Consider the following 25,272-nt stretch of genomic DNA (forward strand, 5'->3'; position numbering starts at 1 on the left):
CACTCTTCTTCAGGACTGGCTGGTGAGATCTCCTTTCCCTGAGTCGAGTGCTCATATCTGTTGTTGTGGAATTGAATTGGAATTAATTTTCGACTGTGGCACTACTGCAAGGCCTGGGTTCCCAATATACCCTTGGAAATACCTTTGGGCCTCAGCTCTTGCGGGCACCCATAAGCCCTGGTGTGCACCCTTGGTGGGTTTGCCTGCCTTTCCACAGAAGGAAGGACTACAGGAAACAAAAGAAATTCTCAGAAGCCACATTTTAGGCCCAAGGATGTGAATCCGGCCGTTAGGTCTAGGGTTTGATGCCCAGTGCCACACATGTAATCTGGGTGTGCTGGCTCATGCCTGAGTTTCCTCTACTAAAGAGGTGGAGGATCCTGAGTTTACGGGTGATCTGGGCTAGAGTGGGTTTGAGGGGAGTCTGGGATACAAGAGACCCTGTCTAAAAGAGGGGGAGGGACAGCAAGATGGCTCCTAGGATAGCAAGCCCAATAACCAGAGTTTGATTCCAGACACTCACCAGATCGAAGGAGAGAACAGATCCTGGGAGTTGTCCTCTGACCTTCCCACGTGACCACACACATACGCACACAATAAATGTAATAATAGACAAGCTCACAAAATAAAAATATCTATGTTAATCAAACTCTCATATTCATATCTTCCAGTAATAAGTCGTTATATACCATTTTGGAGTGGAGCCGCACTGGTAAGTGACATGCACACAGGAAGCAGACGGTTAACATCTTTGAAGTCTCCCCAGCTCTCCATCACCTCTTTCTAACGGCACCTGTCTCTGGATAGCCACGTATCCTGGCACACATTACAAAGGGAGCTTACCGTTTGTACTCGAACTGCTTCTGGCCTGGTCTTTGGGCCAGTCGGTTGCGGGTGGCTTCATCCAGTTGCTTCTGCCGGTAACTGCCAGAGTAGGTTGTCACGGAAGAAGTGCTCCACCGCGTCTCTTCCTGCCACAGTTCCCGGGCCTTGCGTCTGATCAGCTCGAACTCGTTAGAAGTGAGGGGGCTAAAAGGGAGCAGGATTTCTGGAGCCAAGTAGAAGAAGTGGGACATGGCTAGGACAGGGCTGCCAGGAGCTGCCGCTTTTCAAGCCCTGGGCATAGTGAATTGCTCATCTCCTGCTAGTAACAGGAAGCTATCACCTGAGCCGATCAAGCCTCCGAAATCTGACGGCTCACAGAGAGAAGCTTAACAGTCTTAGGTACAGTTACCAGGCAACAGGTCACAAAATTCCACAAATACTACCTCCATTCCAAACACATGGACTTTTACCCATTTGTAAGTTATCTAAGAGAAATACTGCTTCATAATTAAGTCAAGAAAGCACTAGGCAAAATGATATGCCTATTGAAACTGTCATAAGGAATGTAAATCTTCAGGGTGGTGACAGGAGATAGGAGCTGAAGATGAAAGCAGAGTCCCTGAGGACCTCACTTCGTCAAGCTGGGACAATAACGTTAGCTGTTTGTGATGTCAACGATTGGGGACTCAACAGTGTGTGTCACAGAGCAGTCGTATGCCTGCTGGTTGGGTGACAGGACAGTCATTCTGGACTGTTAAAATAACAAGGAGCCCCACATACAACCTCAGATTCTGATACAATCAGCCTGGGGGGTTACCGTTAAAAAGCCAAGTCCTGAGCATTGTAAAGAATTGCCAGGGTTGAGAATCATGGCAAACTCTGGGACAGAGAAATCACAGAATTCAGTCCTTGACTCAGGAATCCTTCCTGCAAAATTGCTCTTTACATGGTTAGTGTTTGCCTGGCCACACTTCTCCAGCTCCACCAACAATTCTTCAGCAAATCAAAATGAAATCAAATTTTTGTTTGTCCTTTATTGTGTCCACTCCTGGAGCAGCACTGCTCAATTCTTAGTGTTTGGCCAAGCCACCCCTCAGTTCTCCCTAACCCTGATTCTGCCTCAGGTGACCGCAGTGGTGTTTCAGAAGAAAAGCTGGCTTCCCTGACTTCAGAAACTGAGTCCCAGGCAAACCTAGGAACCTGCATTAAAAAAAAGTGTATTTTAATTGTTATTTGTGTATATGCACATGTGTGTAAGCCACATGTGTGCAGTTGCCTGTGGAGGCCAGAAGAGGGCACTGGAGGCCCTGGAGCTGGAGGTGTAAGCAATAGCGACTGTCTGACAAGGGTTTGGGGAACAGAACTCAGGTCCTTTCCAAGAACAAGCTGTTCATACTCATCTCTAGAGCCTGTGCATTTTAATGTCATTGATCATGACAGAATCCATCTTTGAACTCTGGGGATGGTGTCTGGGGACAGGATTTTAGAACTTTTGAACTGAGGCTGCCACAGCCTGTGTATTTCCAGAAAGTGTTGGCAAATACTGCATAACCCCTCAAAAGTTTTCTCAAAATGGTGAAATCTAGAACATCAGGGCTTTTGTTCCAGGAAAGTCAATAGACTGCAGCCCAGGCTGCTGCTTCTCCTGGGGACAGGCCTCTTGGAGAGATCCAGATGAGACAATAAGATGAAGGGAGGAAATGAAAGACAAGGAAGGGAATGGATTGCCCATCTCTCCTCAACCATGTGGGGTCAGGGAGCAGCTGTGTGTGCCCCGAGCCTTTGTTTATACAAACAAAATGGTGGTTTTGTTGGAAAATTCTGCTAGCAATATGCATTGTTCTAAAATGGGATAGTAAACAAGGCAATCTGTAAAAGAGTATTTGTAGAAAAGATTTTCAGATTTTCCTCTCAAATTACACAGCCGTCTATAGACAAATATGGAATAAACCAAGATCTCTCCAAATAAATCATCCCACAAGTCACTTTATTGTCCCTATTGTGTTCTCTATAATTCTTTTATTTCTTTTTCCCTCCTAGAAATGATCATGATATCATTTTAACAATTACATCCACCCAAAGTGGTGACATTTGGGCTGGAGATGTGCTTGAGGGACTCAGAAATAAACTCTCATAGCTCTAGTCATCTGGTTTTGACAAGAGAAGAGGAAATACACACTGGAAAAAGGACCGCCTCTTCTAAGTTATGCTGGGAAACTGGGTGTTTGTGTGCAGATGAATGAGGCTAGGTCTCTGTGTAAAAATCTCACCTTATACAAAAATCAAATCAAAATGGATCAAGGACCTTAATGTAGGACCTGAAAGTCTGAAACTGAGAGAACATGCTGGAAACACTACAAGCCATAGGCAGAGTAGAGGCCATTTGAATAGGAGTCCAGCCGCTGAGGAAATAATAATAATACTTCACAAATGGTGGTATTTTAAACTAAAAAACAAAACAAAACAAAAAACAGTGCAGCAAAAGAAGCAGTTAGCAGAGCGAGGAGCCTACGGGAGAGGAGGAAATCTATGCAAGTTTCTCATCAAACAAGGATTAATATCCAAAGCACATGAAGAACTCACAAAATTAAAACACTAGAGGAGCAAATAACCCACTCAGTAAGTGTTCAGATGACCTGAATAGACCCCTTTCAAATGAAGAAATACAAATAGCCAATAAATTCATAAAAAATGCTCAGCATTTTTAGACATTAGGGAAATGCAAGTTAAGTAAAATTGGAATTTTGTCTTACTTTAATAGCTACTAACAAGAAAATAAGCCAACAAATAATTTTGGCAAGGTTGAGGAGAGGAGAGCCCTCACACATTGTTGGGGGAAGTGTAAATTTGCACAAGCTGTATGGAAATAAGTATGGCGGTTCCTCAAAAACACTAGATTAGACCTGGTATTGATCCAACTCTCTACCCAAAGAATCAAATTACCTGCACATCCACACACTGCTTACAATAGCCGAGGCACATGACCAGTGCATGATGTGTGCATACAGCAGGATTTTATTGAGCTGTAAATACAAGTGTCTTTTTTGGGAAAATAGATGGATCTGTATATCTTCATTTCAAGCTAGTCACAAACACAAACACACACACATATCTTCTCTCACTTGTGGGATTTAGGGGTGAAAAAAAGATGTAGTAAAAGTGTTGGGGATATTCATTCACATTGTAAACCCTGATTTTGCATTTGCATTAATTAAATAAAATTAACTTTGGGTCAGGAGGCTGGGTTAGCAACTAGTTAACAGAAAGTAACCCTAGATCATCAGAGGGCATCTGGGAGAGACACAGGAAGTAGAAGGGAGTGATTTGGAGTGGAGCGGTTTTTTTCATTTTTTGTTTAGCTAGGTGCCACTCAGCCTCTCTGAGCTAGCAGGCTTTCACCCCAGCCTTTGAATCTCGAGTCTTATTTATAAATAGAACGATAGAGATTTAGTTAAAGCTACCTTTAGCAGGAGTGGCAAAGCCAGTGCCTTGGGAACAGAATCCCTGCCGAGCTGTGGCCTGAGCAGCCAGGCTGCTGCCAGAAAAGAAGGCTGGTAACTGTGGGGTCTCAATTGGTGGCTAAAAAGCAGTAGATTAAGGCACAGCCACTGTGCCAAAGTCAAAACAACATATTATTGATAGGAAAGGAGAAAAAGCTAGTGGGTGAGAGAAAAGAAGGTCATGGGCATGGATGACTGTGACCAAAGTGCATTCATTATATGCACATATGAAGCTGTTACGACAAGCTCATTACTTTGCACAATTTACATGTGGTGATAAAATTTGAAACAGTAGTAGTGACTCTGAATTCGAATGTGTCAGCTCTGACTCAGGTGGAACTGTGGATTAGCACGCCCACCGCTAGATGTTGAAGGACATTGCTAAAGTGAACTCACCATGAACATAGCTCCTGTGAGGTCACTGTCCTCACACAAACAGAGACCTGGGGTTGATCCTAGCCCTGCAATGCTTAATAAACAAATGAATGAGTAGAATCAAATGTTTTAATCCAAGCGTTTAATCTGTAAGACTCCCAAAGGACCCATGTTCATTCTTTGCTCATATTTTTATCCATGTTCTTGGGCACTGGCATCTAGCATTGATTTGCATGGTCTGACTTCAATATTGGGGAATTTTCACTAAAACCTTCCTTTGGGGGCTGGTGATGTGGCTCAGCCTGTTAAAGCACCTGCTGTGAAAGCCTGGTGACCTGCGTTTGATCCCCAGAATCCACATAAAGGTGGAAGAAGAGAACTGACCACACAAAACTGTCTTTGAACCTCCATACACACTCTTATGGAGTTTGTAATTCACATTCATGAACTCAGACACACACAAAATAATTTAAACAAATAATTTTTGAAAATTGAAAAACCCATTATTTTTTTAAAATCAGACTGCGGTGAACTGTGATTTCCTCTCACAGCATGGTAAACGTAACCAAAAATCTAATCAAGAGTACAGGAACATGTGTTTTTGGTAGAGGGTGAAAATAGGTTATATAATGCCCACGGCATGTTAGCCAGCAGGGGGCGTGCCAGCCATCTGAAGCAAGGGAGCCTTTGGAGCGGGGACTTTGACCAAGCTTCTCTGAACAAACTGGTCAGTTTAAAGATGTGTGAATAGGCATTTACCTAAAAGATTCCACGGTGAGGAAAGTTTAGAACAAATTGGGGGAAACATTCTTAGCTGTAGAACTTCCCAGAACTTTTGATAGTTCAGTTGAAAGGGCCATTGTAAGGGAAACAAGGCCCCCCCCTCCACTAGCTCTGCTAATTGCAGATTCAGTGGGAAATACTGCACTCTGCCCCCACGCCCCATATCAGAAAAGTTAGCCCATCACGCTATGCTAACAGGATGCTTGCAGGATGACCCCTGGGGTTGTGTTTGCAAGATAAATCACTTGGGAAGAATGCTTGCCAAATAACCCCTTGCTAGATAAGCTTGGAATTCGTTTACCTACCCAGACTCTGAGAAAGACCGCAGAGACATCTGGCGTCCAGGTGTCTGCACTCGGGGTGACCCCACTCCCCTGCCCTGGTAGAACTGCCTCATAAAAGGCCTGTGAGCCTCAAACTCAGGGTCACCAGCTAGTCCTCGCGCTGGTGCCCCACGAGCTCGTGTTAAAGTAAAGCTTCATTTGTGACCTGATATCGGAGTGGAGCTCTCTGTTTTGAACGCCAACCCTAACACAGTGTGCGTTGTGCAGCTTTGAAATGGAACTAGTCAAAGTCCTTTTTCGTAAGCCGGCTTGACCGCAAGCTTCCTGGGCAGACATTCGCTAGACCGGCTGTGTCTGGAAAGACTCGAGGAGTCTGTAGTTGAGAGATGACTAACCTGGGACTCTAGAGTATATGCTCCCTAAGCCTGGCGCGAGGAGGGCCAAGGAGCAATAAAGAACACCAACAAAAAGGAGCAGTAACATTAAGTAGTAAAGTACCCATACATACCCACCCATGGGTCTGTGCCCGAACCCAGGATTCTGGCAGGCCCTTTCCCCCAAAACAATGCACGCACTGCTCATCTTGTTGCCTGATAATCACTGTTTGGGTCTATCACCACAGACTGGATATGTCTCTAAAGGCAGAAACTTACTCGTGTTGGAAGATGAGACCAGGGAAGCTCAGGGAAGGAAGACCAGGATGACTACATTTCCTAGGGTGGGGGTGGGGGTGGGGAGGGGTAGGAGGAGATCCTGCATGAAGACAGGACTTCCATCTTCGCCCAGTCTGTCTTCCCCATGAACAGCCCGAGTCAGATATCTGCCTGAGTGTGGCTCCTCTCTGAATCAGCAGACATACCGTCACAGAGACCGTTTGAGTCTTTCAGTCATACAATGTGACTCTTGACTATTGGCCTAATGTCTTCGTGCCTACCAGCTGTGTGCCTTGGATATTTTCTTTTCAGTAGCTCTTAAAGCCTGTGAGGTACCTGGTCGTGGGAGGATGGAGATAAAGGAGATGAACTACAAAGGATCAGGAAAAGAGGGGAAAAAAGCAAACTGAAAACGTTGTGAGAAACAGGAAAGGGAGACTTCTTCTTTCTTTTTGCTTTGCTTTCCTGAACCTTATTTTTAGTTATGTTTACTGCTTGAAAACCAAAACTTTTTTATTTTTAGTTATTTTTTATTTTTAGTTATTTTTTATTTTTAGTTTATTATTATTCTTAGTTATGTTTACTGCTTGAAAACCAAAATGAATTACACATGGTACATAAACTATAGTTCCACTGGTTTTATTTATTTATTTATTTATTGTTTGTTTGTTTGTTTGTTTGTTTTTTGTTTTTTCTGCCTCCCAAGTGCTGGGATTAAAGGCATGAGCCACCACAGCCCTGCTTTTTTTTTTTTTTCCCGAGCGGTTCCACTGTTTATGTAAAAAGTATATGTGTATATATTTATGTTTAGGACAAAAAGGCAGAAGGCTAGATATGATGTTAATACTTAACTGATGTTGAGTGGGAGACACATGATTTTTATATTTTGTTCTTTTTTTTTTTTTTTTTCAAGGATTAAGAGCTAAAGAGCTGGTTTTGTTGATAGAGTACTTGCCAGGCAAGCATGAAGCCCTGAGTTCAGATCCCCAGCACCCACATAAAAAGTTGCATGTGGCAGCACATACCTGTAATCTCTGCACTGGGAGGCAGAGACAGGAGGACTCTGGGGCTTGCTGGCCAGCTGGTCCAGCTGAACTGAGCAGCCCAGGTTCAGTCAGAGACGGTTTCAAAAGGTGGAGAACACCTGAGGAAGACACCTGATGTCAGTCTCTGGCCTCCAGGAGGGTGCAACTGTGTGTGTGTGTGTGTGTGTGTGTGTGTGTGTGTGTGTGTGTGTGTGTGTACAGCTCATGTGCTGGTTGTGTACCCTGGCTGTTGTAAATAGTGTCATAGATGTACAGGTGGCTCTGTTAATAGTGTAGATCATGGGGCTGGAGAGATGGCTCTGGATTTAGGAGCACTGCCTGCTTTTCCAGAGGACCCAGGTTCAATTCGCAGCACCCATGTGGCAGCCCACAGCTTTCTGAACTCCAGTTTCAGGGGGCCCAACATCTTCACCTAGATATATATGCAGGCAAACACCAATGCACATTAAATAAATAAATAAATAAATAAATAAATAAACATACAAACAAACAAATAAGTATGTGGTATAAATCCTGAACACAGGATTTTTTATTCTTTTCTTCTTCTAGGAATCCACAGGTGTATGTCACCACCGCCTGGCTTCTGCTATGGCTTGCTATTAGCTCTGACCCCCAGACTACTTTATTTATTAACATAAATATAAAATCACATTTCAGTACAAATAAAATATCACCATAAGGACCTGTTCAAAAGAGTACTGAAGTACCTGTTCTGACATTGGTTCTGTCTGCCTGCATCCTACTTTTCTCTGTGACTACACATTTTGGGAACTGGTCTTTCCCCAACTCCAAGTGTTTCTGGTCACTCACAGAAGCCCCACACCTCGTAGAGACCACACACATGTTAGGTAAGCCAGTCTGAGTGCTTCCTTGAATTCTTCAGACTTGAATCTGTGGAAAGAGGGGACCTCTTTCCTCTGCTAAGTGCCTTAGGGTGCCTATCTTGAGCTGCGTGGAGGAACCCAGGAAACTGGAGCCAGAAGGCAGCGAATAGGGATGTGAAGGAGAGTCCACAGAGTTTGTGTTCTTGAGAGTGCGTGTCCTCCCATCCTTCTCCCTGCATGGTTAGATGAGCCAGCAGTTCTTTCTGGTTATTACATGTGTCATTTCTAGTCGGGACTCCTACATGATACAGAAGTTGATAGAAAGGGGTTTTGTTTTGTCTGGGGTTGGTTCCAAAGATCAAAAGTGTTATCTTTCAGCATAAGCAGAAAAGTTAACAGAAAAATACCTTGAGGCACTCTCTGCAAAATGGTAACAGAATAGCAAGTTGAAGAAGAAAGGACCCAAAATGAAAATACCAAGGACATTCCCATCTGAATCCTGTGCAGAGCCCCATTCTGTCTGCAACACGCAAGTGTCTATAAATACAGACATCTGTCACTGAACTGACTTATAGAAAGAATAAAAGAGAGTTCATGAAGTGCTTACAACTTCTAAAATAGTACTATTCAAATTGAGTACAGCTCATGTGTCACTTTTAGGAACAGTGACTTGAGATTTATTTCCGAATATCTCTGATGTTCAATTTTTTCTTTTGTAAAATGGGGTGTTACTGTTTACAGGGAGCTCATGATTTAACCTAAGGTGATCCTATCAGAAAATTAAGGACTGCCAGCCACTCAGCATTATTTATGAGAGTTGGCTTGTATTTGTGGTTTCACGAGGAAAATTTTCTGCCGAGAGCAATGAGGTTCCTGCACATAGAAATACTGAAGAACAAAAGTTGTTAATGCCTGCATCTCAGTCATTGCTCTATTGCTGTGAAGAGACCATGGCCAAGACAACTCTTTTTTTTTTTTTTTTTTTTAAATTCATTCGTTAGTTTGTTTGTTTATTTATTTATTGTGTATACAGTGTTCTGCCTGCATGTGTCCCTGCAGGCCAGCAGAGGGCACCAGATCTCAGTACAGGAGGTGGCTGTGAGCCACCATATGGTCACTGGGAATTGAACTCAGGTCCTCTGGAAGAGCAGTCAGTGCTCTTAACCTCTGAGCCATCTCTCCAGCCCAAGACAAATCTTATAAAAGAAAGCATTTAGTTAGGGGTTTGCTTATAGTTTCAGAGAGTTGGTCCATGATCATCTTGGCAGGAAGGGAAGCAGGCAAGCATGATGCTGGAGAAGTAGCTGAGAGCTTTACACTCTGATCCACAGGCAGCAGGCAGAGAGAGACTGAGACTGGGGTGGGCTTTTGAAACCTCAAGGCCTACCTCCAGTGACATACCTCCTCCAAGAAGAAGTAAATTTAGGGGAAAAGCTTACTGTGACTCACAGCAGTAAGAGTTGCTGGGATTGCCGTGGCCAGAACACAAGAGACTGGTCAAACAGCTAGCTGCCCTTTTCTTCAGATCCAGCCCATGGGATAGTACCATTCACATTTAGTGTTGTCTTTGGGAAAAATCCCCTGGAAGTGCCCTCAAATACATGCCTAGAGATGTGTCTCCTAGATGATTAAAAAGTCATCAAATTGACCATGCGTATAATCATCACACTATTGCCATTTCTGTTTACTGGTGGGAAAACTGAGGTGTGGAGGAGACTAAGTAGTTTAGTCCATCTGAAAGGAAATGATAGTCTGCAGGGGGAAAAGCTACAATGAATGTCTATATGAAATATTTAGAACACTGCCTGCCATTGAGTCCCAACCGCTTCAGTTTCTCACTTAATTCTCTCAACAATGCTGTAAAGAAGCTCCCATCACCGTACTTTTATAGATAAGGGAATTGGTAAACATGGAAAAACAACTTTTCTAACTCATTCGTCCAATTCATGATAGAGCTGACAGTTATGTCAACACACAGCTAAGTCAAAACCTCTGCTTTTGACCAGGCCAGAAGGCCCAGCACAGTGGAACCACTGTTGAGGGCATAGCAAAATGGAGCACAGATATGAAGCAAAACAACAACAACAACAACAACAACAACAAAATACAAACATTACTCTCTGGTATAGCAAATCAAAGAAATAAAGGTAAATCAGTCTATCTCAGCCCATGGCACAAGGGCCACAGGGGGGATGGGGGATTTTCTCATATTTTTACAACTACATATATGCCATTTAAAAGGAGTTCAAACAGAGAACAAACACAATGCTAAATTTAGTGCTGACAATAGCCCCTCCCCCTTATACCCTCTTTAGGAGGCAGCAAACACCTATTGTTAGGGACACTGTACCACAGGTGCCAGGCCTGGTAATCCTGCAACAGCCGGTTAAGATAAATCATAAGATGGCCTCTGGAAGTTTCTAAACATCCTTAAATGGTGGTCCTTTCTCATCAAGAAATTCTCCTGGCTAACCTCTCTGAGCTTCTCATACCCTATACAGGATACAAATCCCACAGATCTTATACAAAAATCAAGGAGTGTTTGTTAAAATAACACTCAAAAATTTTTATTTCAGTTACAAACCAGTAGTGTAGGAAACAGTAAAGCTAACACACTACATAAAATACCCTAGAGTCCAGAATACAGTGTGTAGAAGAGTATTTTATTTGGGAGAAATTTTATAGCTAGAAATAATTTTAATCAAATGTACATAGTTGTAACTACCATCAAATAGTTTAAGACATTCAGAGAATTAAGCAGAGCTAGAGTTTTAAAGATAATCATAAAAAATCATAAGAGCATGATGGTAGTAATAAAACCATGAAGAAATTTAAATTATAAATAAGGTTTATATTGCTTTAGGGACCTACAACTTTAGCATAATAAAAACAGCAAGCAATATTTCCTATACACCATCATGATGATGAAATGATTTTCCCGAATAATTTAATCCTCACCAACTCTGTAAGGTCATATGTCAACCTCATTTTGCCAGAAGGAAACTGAAGCCTATAAGTTAGGTTACATGTTCATGTTTAGAGATTGGTCTGGTTCAAGTTTAGACACACTGCCTAACTCCAGAGCCCAAGGTCTTGGGCCCTATGGTGTACTTTCTCTGTTGGATAAGTTTTGTCCTTCAGCACTAAGAAAAAATACATCTATAACTGGGGAGATGGCTCAGTTGGTAAAGTGCTTGGTGTGCAGCATGAGGGCCTGAGTTTGATCCTCAGGACCCACAGAGAAGCCAGACACCATGCTGTGTGCCCACAATCTCATCCTCAGGACCTACAAAGTTGGACACTGTGTTGTGTGCCCACAATCCCATCCTTAGGACCCACACAGAAGCTGGACACCATGCTGTGTGCCCATAATCCCATCCTCAGGACCCACACAGAAGCTGGACAGTGTGCAGTATACTCATAATTCCAACCTTAGGACCCACACATGCTGTGGATATGGATCGCTCTGTATGTTGTGATTGTATTGCTCTGATTTGGTTGATAAATAAAATGCTGATTGGCTAGTAGCCAGGTAGGAAGTATAGCATAGGCGGGACAAGCAGGGAAGAGAATTGTGGGAAGTGGAAGGCTGAGTCAGGAGACTCTGCTAGCCGCTGCTGCCATGAGAAGCAAGATGTAAAGTACCAGTAAGCCACAAGCCACAGGGCAACATATAGATTAATAGAAATGGGTTAATTTAAGATATAAGAACTAGCTAGCAAGAAGTCTGCCATGGCCATACAGTTTATAAGTAATATAAGTCTCTGTGTGTTTACTTGGGTCTGAGTGGCTGCAGGCCCTGGCAAGACGGGAAAACTCCAGCTACAGATGGTGCCCAACAAATGTGGGGCAAGAATTTCCACCTAAAACCTGAGAAACAAGCTTCTAAAATGGAGCTAAAAACAGCTTCCTAGTTGTCTCTCTCAAGTTAGTGGCAGCTGAGGTGGGCAGAAATGCTGTAGTTTAAAGCAATAGATTCACAATAAGACAGATTCAGATGGGATAAACCTCTAAACAATTTATAATGCGTATAAAATGTACATAGGCTTGGAAGAGAGAAAAAAGTAATATATACAGTTACATAAAGAAATAGTTTTAAAAAATAAAGTTTTTAAAGAGAAAGTAAAAGAAATATAAAAATAAGCCACATAAAGATGGATATCACACAGAGAATCTGGATTGTGTTGTCTTTGATATTTTTAACTGCAGAAAGACATTTGATTGTAAAGACTGCTCAGCTAAACCATTATGTATGACTTCAAAACTTGGTAAAGGAGGCTCTGCTTTTGTTTCCATGGAAAGCAAGGGGCTATGGATTTGTTCTAGATTAAGATACATCAGGTTTGACCAGGAAAGACCCCCTGAAAGGTCTCAGATGACACCATGGCCTAGATGATCCAACATCCAGATTTCAAGGCAACTGGCTCAGAGAATACAGCCTCACAGACTACTCCATAAGCCTAAAATTTTCTTTGTGTCCCCATAAGAATACAATGCCCTCATCCAGCAGGAAGTAGTATGAGAAGCTATGCCCAAATTCCCAAAATATTGTTTACAAATGTTTATTTTTATTTAAATCAGGTTGATTATAAATGCAATCTCTTTCTAAAAAAAGGGGCGATATGATATAGATATGATAGGATAAAAGGGTATTGAATCTACTTTTAAAGAGCAACTTGTTTAAGATGTTTTACATTGCTATAGATTTTATTTTATTGATACAAGTTTAATTTTGTTATACTGTACATATATTTCTATCCTCGTTTGAGGTATTGTTTATGTAACTCACTTAGATTTTAATGGATAATTAAAAATATAGATTAATAATTAGTCTTCTATGATAGTCAAACTTGTAGCCACATTAGTTAAGTATTCTAGGTATACATAGATATATTTCAGATAGATAGGTAATCTTCAAACACTTCAAAGACCTACAGAATATGGAATTTAAAATGTTTTAAAAATTTAGAATTTCTGAACAGTGACACGTGTCTGCTCCTGGCAGCACCAATTTACTTCAGAGAGGAGGATGGGCATTGAAGACACTCTATATGGAGTTTATCTTCTTCTTGGCAAAAATAGCCATTTGGGCAAGAAACTGTTCTTGCCAGGACTGCTTGAAAAAATGTATTGACTGGACATGCAGGAACCATAGGAAGGTGACCACTGAAATTTGCTTGGCAAATTGGTCCTTCAGGTTCCTGCTTCACAGAGGAAACTGTCAGACATTCTACAGGACACAGAGAGAAGTGACTGAGAGACTCTAGGCTTGTGGGTGAAGACAGATGCCCAAGTTTACAGAGAACTTTGGATGACTGTCCAGACTGCCAGCTGTCTCTGTCTACTCTTGCAAGACTCCCGAAAGTTGCTTGTGTCCTTCTCCCATTTCTCAGGTAATATTATATCCTTCTGAGGTCTTTGATGTAGTTGAAGACTAGATATAATTTCCTTAGTTATGATAAAAGATAAGTTAGATATGAAACCTTAGGCTTACTAATATAGGAAATCCTCTTTAATTTTGCCAAATACAAACAGACTAGATATTATAAATAGACTAGATATCATAACTGTAATTCTTGCTTGATAATTGTTTTGTTATATGTAATTTTACTGTTGAAGTTAAAATCTTCCTTTTTGAAAAAAAAAGAAAAGGGGAAGTGCTGTGGATATGGATCACTCTGTATGCCGTGAATGTGTTGCTCTAATTTGGTTGATAAATAAAATGCTGATTGGCTAGTAGCCAGGCAGGAAGTATAGTATAGGCGGGACAAGCAGGGAGGAGAATTGTGGGAAGTGGAAAGCTGAGTCAGGAGACTCTGCCAGCCGCCACCAAGAGAAAAGTATTGGTAAGTCACAAGCCATGTGGCAACATATAGATGAATAGAAATGGGTTGATTTAAGATATAAGAGCTAGATAGCAAGAAGCCTGCTATGGCTATACAGTTTATAAGTAATATAAGTCTCTGTGTGTTTACTTGGGTCTGAGCAGCTGCAGGCCTGAGCAGGACTGGAGAGAACTCCAGCTACACACAGAAGCCAGATATCATGCTGTGTGCCCATAATCCCATCCTCAGGTCCCACAAAGCTGGACACTGTGCTGTGTTCCCATAATGTCATCCTCAGGACCTACAATGCTAGACACCATGCTGTGTACCTGTTATCCTGTCCTCAGGACCTACAATGCTGGACACTGTGCTGTGTACCTGTTATCCTGTCCTCAGGACACACAATGCTGGACACCATACTGTGTACCTGTTATCCTGTCCTCAGGACCTACAAAGCTGGACACTGTGCTGTGTACCTGTTATCCTGTCCTCAGGACACACAATGCTGGACACCATGCTGTGTGCACATAATTCCATGGGGACCCCTAGGACTTGATGCTCAATGAATTGTTGAGTTCAGAGGCATTTTCTAAAAAAAAAAAAAAAAAAAAAAGTGGATAAACCAGGCATGGTTGTGCACACTTTTAATCTAGCACTCAGGAGACAGAGACAGGCAGATCTGAGTTCAAGGCCAGCCTGGTCTATACAGTGAGTTCTAGGACAGCCAGGACTACATAGTAAGACCCTGTCTTAAAAAAAAAAGTGGACAGCAATAGAACACATTCAAACGTACTGAAAGATGACCTGTGGTCCCCACATGCATGATACTAAGGGTGTGTTTGCATGCACATGTGTGTACACACACAAGCATACAAAAGTAGATCAATGTGAAGTGAACCGGCCAAGAAAAATGAGTACAAAAATTTATAATCTTCAACTAACTCTACCTGCAGGAACTGCGGGCCACCTCTGTAGCTGTGTTTCCTTTCTGTCTGTCGTGGAGAAGAAGCCTTCCAAGTCTAGCCAAGTGGACTTTAAACAGTGATTCTCATCACTGAGGCTGTTTTGTTAGAGTACACATGGCCACTTCAGAAATCTTTAGACTAGTCTGGTACACTAAATGCCAATCATGACTTTCGATTCTAAGACACCTCAGCTTCCTCCACTTTTGACTCTTAAGAAGAAACTACTTTGCCAGAGTATAAGAAAGGAAGGAAGTGGGACCAGTCTCACACAGCAGGCTCACAACCACTGCCCATGTCTAACCACGCCACACAAGTCAGCTGGGGTGGGACAAAAGGATCACAATATAAACACACAGGTGACATTAGGATATTAAGTACTCCAGGAAACTCTATAAAATGATTGTATAGGATAAGTTTATTATTAGTGGCTGTTTTTAAAAGCTTTCAACAATAAGTCTGCTGCTAGTCCTGGGGAGAGGGCTGCGCTGAGAACCTTCCTCTCCATTAGAGGAATCTGTTCTCGGGTGCTCGGATGGGTCTTGAAAAGGTGTAAGATGTTTTCCTGAATGAGATTCCACATCCAGACTTTCTGCTGCTTCTGTCTCTTGGTGGTCAGCTCCCCACTGGCCAGCATTACGTCCTGAAATTCTCTCATTGCATCCCACACTTCACTGATGCCCTCTCCAGTTCTGGCGGAAATGCGAATGACCTAAGAGAAGGCAGAACCAGAACTGTTATTTCATGGGAACTCTTCGTTTATGGAAACAAATGACCACACACTGGCTCACACTGCAGCACCGGCTCACACGGTAGCACAGGCCTCACTGTAGCACGGGCCTCACACTGCAGCACCAACTCACACTGCAGCACAGGCCTCACACTGCAGCACCGGCTCACACTGCAGCACAGGCCTCACACTGCAGCACCAGCTCACACTGTAGCACAGGCCTCAGGTTACTAAAAGCACAACAGAAATAAGGCGCCGACTTAAGGCCATATTCTTTAGCCCAGAAATGTGTTTTAGGATGGCTCAGATAGATAGATGGTCATGGGAATCCCAGAGGATTTGTGAGTGTCATAGGATGAACAGAGACAATGGAAGGGAGGGCTCCCTGAGGTCTGAGTGCCAGAGATGAAGCCAAGCTGAGGAAGAGCTCCATTCCTGGGCCAGTCAGTACAAGGCTGAGCACCCAGCACCTCCATGGACAAGATGGCATCATCCAATACAGAAGTCCTCAGAGAAGGCAGCCGCTCTCATGATGGCTACTGTTTATTCCTTATTAACAGGGCAGGCATCTTCCTGCAAACAAACTGCCAGCCAATGCAACTGCATTGTTTCCTACACCATTGTTCTTCATCTTCTTAACTTACCGAGAATAATGGGAATGTGAGCATCACATCATAAGCCTCTGCTGTGCTAACCAAGTCCTAGTGGAGAGCATCAGACCATGAAGTGCTCTATGATCTTAAGGGCTTTCTTTTAGGATGGCCTCCTACTGCTTTCAAATGGTATACATCAAGTGATGAGCAGCCTCCTCTCTTACCTCACCCTGTGGTTGAAAGACTGTCTTTAAGCTCTACTACAGACTCTGGCTCTCAGTTTTCTCAAAGTGTAGTCTTTACATTCAAGCAAAGACTGTTCAGATGCCCAGCCTGAGACCCATGTTCTGTCCTGGCACACAGTCCATGCAGTGAAAACAGAGAAAAACACATGCCAACCTTTGGTCTCCAGACTTCTGAGCGCCTGCGCAGTAATTTGAGTGCACTCACGTACTCTGCCTGTATCCTGCAGGCCGGCACAACCAAGTCTCCATCAGATTTAGTGATAACGACCAGATCTGCCATCTCAACTATACCCCTTTTGATGCCCTAAAGAGAACAGAAGAACATACTAATCAGAAATGTTCCATTTACTCTCCCTAGAATGAGAAAAGAACAAGCAGTAGATGCTCTTGGAAATACTGAAGTAATTTCTAACATCCCTCCTAAATTTAGAGACTAACTTGGTGAAATATATCCAGACTTTGAGTAAATAGATGATCAAGGAAAACTTGATGGAGTGGCAGGACGCAGCTTACATCATCTCACTGAGACAAAGTTAGCCCCGCCAGCTCACTGCAGGAAGTAAGGGTGAGAACCTATGGTAAATAATAAGCTAGTCATGTAGCCTGAGTACAAGGAAGGGTACTTATTTGACCAGCAGCCTACAAAATAAGTAAGGCAAGTGGAGAGAGTAAACAAAGGTGACCATAACATGTGACCACTGCCTAGACGGGATGAGCTAAGCATAACTGTCTCCAGTTGAGCCAGAGGACACACATGAGTGTGGGGCTTATTCTTACTTACAAATGCCCGGCCTTAGCTTGGCTTGTTTCTAGCCAGCTTTCCTTAACTTAAATTATCCTGTCTACCTTTTGCCTCTGAGCTTTTTCCATTCTCTTACTTCTGTAAATCTTATTCTTACTCCATGACTTGCTGGGTAGCTGGGTGGCTGGCCCCTGACGTCCTTGTCCTTCTCTGGCTCCTTCTTTCTTTTCCTCCTCCCAGATTTCTCCTCCTATTTCTTCTCTTTGCCTGCCAGTCCTGACTATGCTGTCTCCTGCCTTGCTATTGACTGTTCTGCTCTTTATTAGACCACCAGGTGTTTTAGACAGGCAAAGTAACACAGCTTCACAGAGTTAAACAAATGCAAGATGAACAGAAGTAACAACCTTAAAATAATATTCCACAACAGATCTCTTACTGGTTTGGTTCATGATGTGCCCAAAGAATGATGAATCTTAGTAAGGAGTGCCTCAGGCTCCACCCATTTCCCATTATAAGTCCCACAAAAGACCACTAATAGCATGATGATCCCCTCTCTTGGGACCACCCCTCCCATTTCAGAGGTCTTTATTTTTTCCTTAATAAAATCAACTTTCACTTGCTCACCTCTCTTCCAGTCCTTACTCTTCATTAACATTAGACAATTAATTCCAAAGTCACTGGTTTGGGGGTCACTCTAGTGACTGTTGATCACCTAACATCTTAGTCCCCTGGGTTAAATCCACCAGAAGAAAACCTTTCACATAATCATGGGTGTGTCTGTTTCCTCCCCACATACAAAGTCCTACCCTTGCACAAGGAAACCCCACACCCTCATACTAACTTCTATGTGTGTCAGTCAAACACACACACACACACACACACACACACACACACACAGAGCTCTCATGTGTGTCTCTTCTTCACTGGGATACCTTTGTCATAAACCTACTCTTACAGGACTTTCCTGAATTTTGTGAGTTATTCTAATAGACTATGGAACCTAAGAGGAAGTGGAACCTTCAGCTCTGTAGGCAGTTGCTCAGTGGTACAGGTGGCCTGGCAGAGCTGGTGTCTAAAGTGTGGGGACACGGTGAGGACCATGTCTATGAAATCTGCACCAATTCTAGCTGGCTAATGATGGACTGACAGGAGCGTGCTGTACTGGTAGACAGCAATGACATCGCACCCATCACTGCTGAGCCAAGTGTTCTACAACAGCCGCCATACTGTGGTCTCTGGGCCGAAGCCTCCATTTATTCCAGTCACTTCTATGCTGTACAGGGAAGAGTAAGTTGTGTGAGTAGCTCAAAGTCACACCATTTAACTTAGGTTGAGTAAAATACACACACAGAGAGAATTTGCATTGCCTAGAGGACAATGTTTTTTCCTACACTACCTTCAACCTAACTCACAACAATACTACGCTTCACATTTGTACTTTCAGAGATACATACCAGAAGGGCTGGGGCACCCAGACCATTACCTGCAGCTCATCCCCTCCTGCTGGTGGCAGCAGCAGAACAAACATGTCAACCATATCAGCGACAGCAAACTCCGACTGCCCCACACCTGCAATTTCAAATCACAGCTTTCTTTAAAATATTCAGTTGTAACATTTCTGCCGCCAATTCACGGGCTCGTTTCCATTCCACTTCATGTGACTCCTCATCTTCATGGCCACATATTAACTCTTTAAAGTCCTGTTGCAAGTGCCCATGCATAGAGCCAGCAGCGTCTTCTCAAGACAGCAAGCACACTGATGCAGGTGTTTCTTCCTCTTCGTGGAAAGTCCCGGATGCCATCACAGGGGCCTCATGCTTGATGCCTTATCCAACCCTAACTACTTCCCAAAGGCCTCACCTCCAAATGCTGTTAGCATGAGTTTGGCTTAATGTGCCCACACATCTTTTCTTTTTTCACTAGACCAATATTTTGGATGAAGATCTTACAGCATAGGCTTTCGACCTATGGGTTGTGACCCCTTTGGAGGTCAAATGACCCTTTTACAAGAGTCGCCTAAGACCATGGGAAAACACAGCTATTTATATTGATTCATAACAGTAACAAAATTATGGTTATGAAATAGCAACGAGCTAATTTTATGCTTGGGGGTCACCACAACATGAGGAACTATATTAAAGAGTTGCAGCGTTGCAAAGATTGAGAACTATTGTCTTATAGTCTTCCATTCTCTCCTACCCTGAAAGCTTTCTCTTGGCTTCTCTTTCATCAGAAAGTGACTTGAAAACTGTGACTCTAGTCTTAAACCATGCCTGCTAATATTTTCATCTCTTTTTTGCCTTTTCGTCCTTATTCCTACTCTGTAAACCCCCAATTCTCTCCTCTTTAAAATGCTTGGAGAGACCTCTCAATTGCAGCCAAATACGACTGAAGGGTCTAATAAAAGCCGTCCCCCCTAGGGCTGAAGAGAGAGCTCAGTGGTTAAGAGCACTTGATGCTTTTTTGCAGAGGACCTGGCTTGGATCTTCACACCACCTAGTGACTCACAACTGCACTTCCACAGGATCCAAGGCCCTCTTCTAGCCTCTGGGGTACCAGGGACACATGTGGTGACAGACATGGACGCCGAGAAAACTTACACTCGACACCTCCTCAATGCGTTCAGTCTCCTTCTTTTGTTTTCACTGTGTCAAACAAAGGAAGCACTTCCCAGCTCCTCCCGTTCGTTCCCACTCTGTGGACAGATGTCGACACTGCCTCAGCAAGGCCACCCACGCTGCAGTTCTGATGTGGGCAGCACAGCTCAAGAGGACCCCCATCCCATCCACTTCCCTGAGCCCCATTCCTCCTTGAAACCAAAAAAGGAACAAACATCTCACAGCTTCCTCAGCCATCACCATATTTCTCACTTTCTCTTTACGGTCAAATTTCTGGAAAACCTTAACTGATGCTCACTGTCTGTTTTGATCTGCATCCCTAGCTTGAACACCTGCAAACTCTCCCTCTCTGTGGTACAGGACTTCTATCTACTCATTTCCTTTCCTTCCTAGAGTGCCAGTGTACCAGGTCAAGGCCCACATTTCAAGGTCCCTTTCACGCAGGTCAAGATTAGCAGAAGGGGCTTCCAGGCGAGCTCTTTGAAGAAGGCTGGTCAGCTGGGTGTCCTTTTTTATTTCCTATTCCCTCTCCTTCCTTCTATTTGGAACCCAGGTGGGGCAGTCAGGGCTCCATCAGCAACCTTGAAGATGGAAACTAAGTGAGAAGGACAGAGAGAGGCCAGCAGCATCCTGAGAGAATGAAGGTGTAGAACAACACTTTCTCCGAACCACGGCCCAGGCTTTTTCAAGACAGCAAAGACAGCAATGCCCCTTTACCCAAGTCACTGAGCCTCTAGGAGAACTCTGAGGATCACCATGCTTTATACTGCCTTCTCCTCTCATTCTTCTGCCATCACTCAAACAGTGGACTTCCCAAGGCCAGTGCTGACTACTTAGGGGCTAAATTAGGCCTGTCTTCCCCTTGGGCCCTACGTTGAAAAGGCAGACCTCAGTGTGGCTGCAGATGGAGACGGGGCACTAACCAGTGGGACTGGTGTGGGAAGAGGAGGCACCAAGGTGCGAATGCCTGGGAAGTGCCCTTGTGAGGGCACAGCAAGGTGGTTACCTGCAAACGGGAGGAGGGTGCGAGGAGGGTGCAGAAAGCCACCCAGCTGGTGCCTTGACCCTATAGTTCCAGCTTCCACCTCTGTGAGTGGTGATGGGAGGGTCTAAGCCACCGGCCTTATTTATGACAGTAATCCTAACAAACAATGTGGCTAGTTTCCATTTTTATTCCCTATTTTCTTTTTAACCCAAACCAAATTTAAAACTTAGTACAAAGCTATGACGCATGCTGATAACTGTTAGGTCTGTATGTTCTGTCTAGTCTTCCTAAAACCATGCCACCTTGGACAGTTGCATGCCACAGTAAGGTACTGATAACCGACTCACAGTACTCTGCCTCCACCCTTTTCCACAGCTGTCTGCTGCTCCAACCCCCTTCCTTCATCTCTTACATTTAATCAACAACAAAGTCCTGCCCATCTGTTGCCAGTGCTTTTGATCCATCGCCTCTTCCCTAGCCCTGCTTACTTGAAGGACAGCCTGCATCTCCTTTCTTTGATTGACACCATGGTCTGACTACTTCCCACCTCCATTCTAAACCTTGACCATCCCTCATTCTGCTGTACGGTTCCCTCCAAACACGTGTGTGGCCTCCCACTCCCTTCAGAGAAAAGGAAACTCTTTGGCAGGTCACACAATGAAAACCTGACGCTGGCCACTGCTCCGAGCTCCTCTCTTTGCCCTCAGGGTTGTAAGTGGCCTAAGCAAGCTGCACTTCTCTGAATGAGCCATGCTGTCTCTGTGTCTGTGCAACGTCCTTTACCCCCACTATAGCATCTACTCTCCCTCCTCCAGGAAGTCTTCACTGACTCCCCCAAACACTGGTTTGGGTTGTGTCACACACATCCACCACAAAGTAAACCAAAATAGCATTTCCCCCCAAGAATGCCAACACCTGGAGCTGTCTCTTCAATGTTCTCACTACACATAATTATCTGCTAATGATGAACTAGCCAGCCTCAGAATCCCGAGCTCCCAGCTGCCCAGACTTTCTTAGTGAATACTGTGGACATGAAGTGTGCTTGAGCAGTGCTGTGATTTGCTTCCAAGGGTCACTCTAGTTCTTACTAACCCCTGCACACAGAAAGCTATGCAGACATGTGGGTCACTGTCATCTTTCATATGGAAGGCTCTTGTGGGTGGGGAGCACAGCTCACATACATTGCCTGTTGGGCAATAGCTTGTATTTAATTAAACTTCATATCTGCTAAATGAACTAAGTGAAATCAGTTGTTATTATCTGTAAATAGCATTCATTATAATGGTATATTATTTTTATGAAAGAGAATATCACACTTACCTACAGTTTCAATAAGAATGATGTCATATCCCCCTCCTTCACATAACAGAATAGCTTCATTTGTGGTCCTTGTCACACCTCCTAAAGTCCCACTGGTAGGAGATGGCCTGATGTATGCATTCCTATCTCTTGATAGCTCAGTCATCCGGGTTTTATCACCTAAGAGGGATCCTAAAACACATAATTACATTTCACAATTATGGAAGAGTTGTAAGGACTAATTACCAATCATCAAACTGCAAGGGGACATGAGTTACGACAGTTCTTCCCAATATTTCACTGTTACCAAGTTCTCCAACTCACAGTGGTGCAAACGTTGGATCATTCCAAGCTCCTGAAAACCAACAAGGGCTCCCCAAACTCACTAGAGGTTCAAATCTAAACCATGCTCCCCAGGCACCAATCCTACCTTATCTTCCTGGACCAATTTCAGCATCTGGCCCAGCAGTGTGGTCTCTTCACAGCCATTCACATTGGTGTGTCTGCTTCTTTGCTGGTGTCCTACCAGGGCATCTAGTGTGTCCTCTTGTCACTCATTTACAAGTGGTCAAATCAGGGTCCTGCTCTATTGCCCCTGGCCATTTCATTTTGTGGTGTTATTTTTATCTTCCTGAACCTCTCCTTTCCTCATAAATGGGACAACAAGTCATGGTGAGGCTCACAGGAGATTATGCAGGAATGGAACATGGGCTTCAGAACCCATTAACAAAAACAGACTCTGTCTATTTTACATGCACTGAAGACCTGTTTCTTTCAGATAGTCTTGCTAGAACTTTTCCATGAAAAGTGTCCTTTGCTGTACATCTACCTTTACAGTACACAGTAACTGCTCTGCAATCTTCTGGCACTTGGAGGACATAAGAAAACTTCAGTGACACTCTCCTTTTTCTTATTACCAAGAATGGCCTCAACTCCCCATTCTCTTATTTGTATATCAGCCTTATGCAAGTACTATGAAATATGTATCGAAGCTACCTTTAGTCCCAGTCTGCTCTTTCTAAATACCTTGCCTGCAGTTAGAAAATGTGGAGTCTACAGTAAATAATGGAAAGTACAGTGAAAAGATAGAAAAGTATTCCTACAAGACACCTTGGGGTTCCATACCTATTTGTCTTATCTCCTTCACATGACTGTTTTTTAAGCAGGTCAGTTCTCACCCCCACAGGAAACCTGCCATATCTACCGACATCTTCACTTGTCACAATGGGGGTGGGATGCTATTGGCACCACTTGGGTAAAAGGGTAGAATTCTGCTAAGTGAACCTCCATTTATAGGCCAGCCACCACATACAATGAATTGCCACCACCATCACCAAACAATTGCCACTGGTTTCAGCAAATGTTACCAGTGCCAAGGCTTCGAAAATGTGCTACAGCTATAGCATGAGTTCCTTGTCTATGGACCTCGTCCTAAAGCTACTGTACATTGGACGCTAAACAAAGTAGGTCAGGAGGTGCTCAGAATACGTAGGGAATGGATTGATTATATTTTTTGAATTAATTGTAGTATTTGAGCAAACAGCAGTATTCGAAAATTCTGAAAGAATTAAGGCCCTGGAACCACTATTACCTTTTCCTACTTCCTTTTTTCTTAAATTAATATATTTATTTTTATTATTTTTAATTAGGTGTCTATTTGTGCATACCTACATGTAAGTACATGTGCATGAGTTCAGGTGCCCTTGGAGGCTGGAAGCACTGGCCTCATATCCTCCCAGAACTAGAGTTACAGACGGTTGTGAGCTGCCAGGTGGGTGCCTCTGTAAGAGCAGTCAGTGCTCTTACCCATTGTGTCATCTCTCCAGCCCACTAATTCCTTTCTGCCATCTAATTACATATGAGGAGTGGGGATTTTCTTACCTGTATGTTTAACTCTACCACAGCAGACAGTAAAGACTGAGAAGATCCTTAAAGGTATGCCTTTCGTTTACTGCTCCATGTTAGACCTTTTCATAGGCACTGATTCTAGAGCACATGCTACCTTATTCAGTTCATGTGAAACTTTTTCCTAAAGTACTTCTCCATCTGAAACCATCCGTGTGGAAGTGCAGTCTATCAGAGCTACAGCGCATACGCTATGGAGCCCACCACACTGAACTGAAGTTACTCTTCCATAGAGCTGCTCTTGCCAGTGAACCCAACAGTTAGCTGTAGACCAGGGTGACCTGTCTCAAGGCTATCACAGGAAGGTTTACGAGTCTAAAGCAGAAGGGTGACAAAGGAATTAATGCTCTTTAACTTTAATTTAGTGCTATTTTCCAATTATATTTATATTTACATAGACCAGGAATTCATATTTATAATATTCTATTTACCTGCATTTATTTTTTCTTTCGAATTACACACACGTTTTTAAAACCCTAAGACTAGGATCCTTCACTTTCATTTTGAGAAAGGTTAAGAACCACAGCTTAGTCAGGAGAGTACTTGTCTTGCATGAGGAAATGAGTTTGACCATCAGAACTCTAAGAAAATCCAGCCTGGTGATACATGCTTGTTATCCAGCACTGGGAGGCAGAGACAGGTGGATTACTGGAACTTACTGGTCAGCCAACATACCCTACTTGGTGGGTTCCAAGAGAGTGAGAGATTCTGTCTCAAAAAGCAAGATGGGCAGCTCCCAAGGAATGACAGCCGAAGCTGCCCCCTGCCCTTCCCACACATATCTACACACATACACACAGGAAATAGAGGTTAGGAGACACATAGCTATGTGCTTTAATCACAGTATATAACAACAGTTCTGTTATTAATTCCTATTTCAGGCTATTGCTTTCTTTTTCTATGGCAAATACTCTAGATCATTAAGGCGGAGAGGTGAATGAAAATTAGGATTATTTATGAAAGCCTTTCATTAACATACTTCATGTATTTTCACTCAGCAAAGTTCTAAAATAGTAATAAACTAGACAACAAATTGACATGGATTTAATCTTGGAACTTGAGTATAATTCCATTTACA

At 43.3% G+C, this 25,272-nt stretch overlaps 2 protein-coding genes across 7 annotated transcripts in view; both read right to left on the reverse strand.

The window, feature by feature from the left end:
* The window catches only part of C5H4orf51 (chromosome 5 C4orf51 homolog), a 33,116-nt gene extending 32,040 nt beyond the window's left edge, over positions 1-1,076 (reverse strand). Inside the window, exon 1 of the mRNA XM_036187575.1 lies at positions 844-1,076. Within this exon, the coding sequence (XP_036043468.1) occupies positions 844-1,076 (233 nt within the window). The remainder of the gene's footprint in view (positions 1-843) is intronic.
* A 14,396-nt stretch (positions 1,077-15,472) lies between these two features.
* Positions 15,473-25,272, reverse strand: part of Mmaa (metabolism of cobalamin associated A) — a 32,977-nt gene continuing 23,177 nt past the window's right edge. For all 6 annotated transcript variants that reach the window (XM_036188479.1, XM_036188480.1, XM_036188478.1 and 3 more), the window contains 4 exons: positions 22,311-22,481; positions 18,871-18,956; positions 16,800-16,949; positions 15,473-15,789 (listed from right to left, as the gene is read on the reverse strand). In XM_036188479.1, coding sequence (XP_036044372.1) covers positions 15,502-15,789; positions 16,800-16,949; positions 18,871-18,956; positions 22,311-22,481 — 695 coding nt within the window. In that variant the 3' untranslated portion in view covers positions 15,473-15,501. The remainder of the gene's footprint in view (positions 15,790-16,799; positions 16,950-18,870; positions 18,957-22,310; positions 22,482-25,272) is intronic.

The sequence above is a fragment of the Onychomys torridus genome, chromosome 5 (assembly GCF_903995425.1).
Source record: "Onychomys torridus chromosome 5, mOncTor1.1, whole genome shotgun sequence".
NCBI classification, from domain to species: Eukaryota; Metazoa; Chordata; class Mammalia; order Rodentia; family Cricetidae; genus Onychomys; species Onychomys torridus.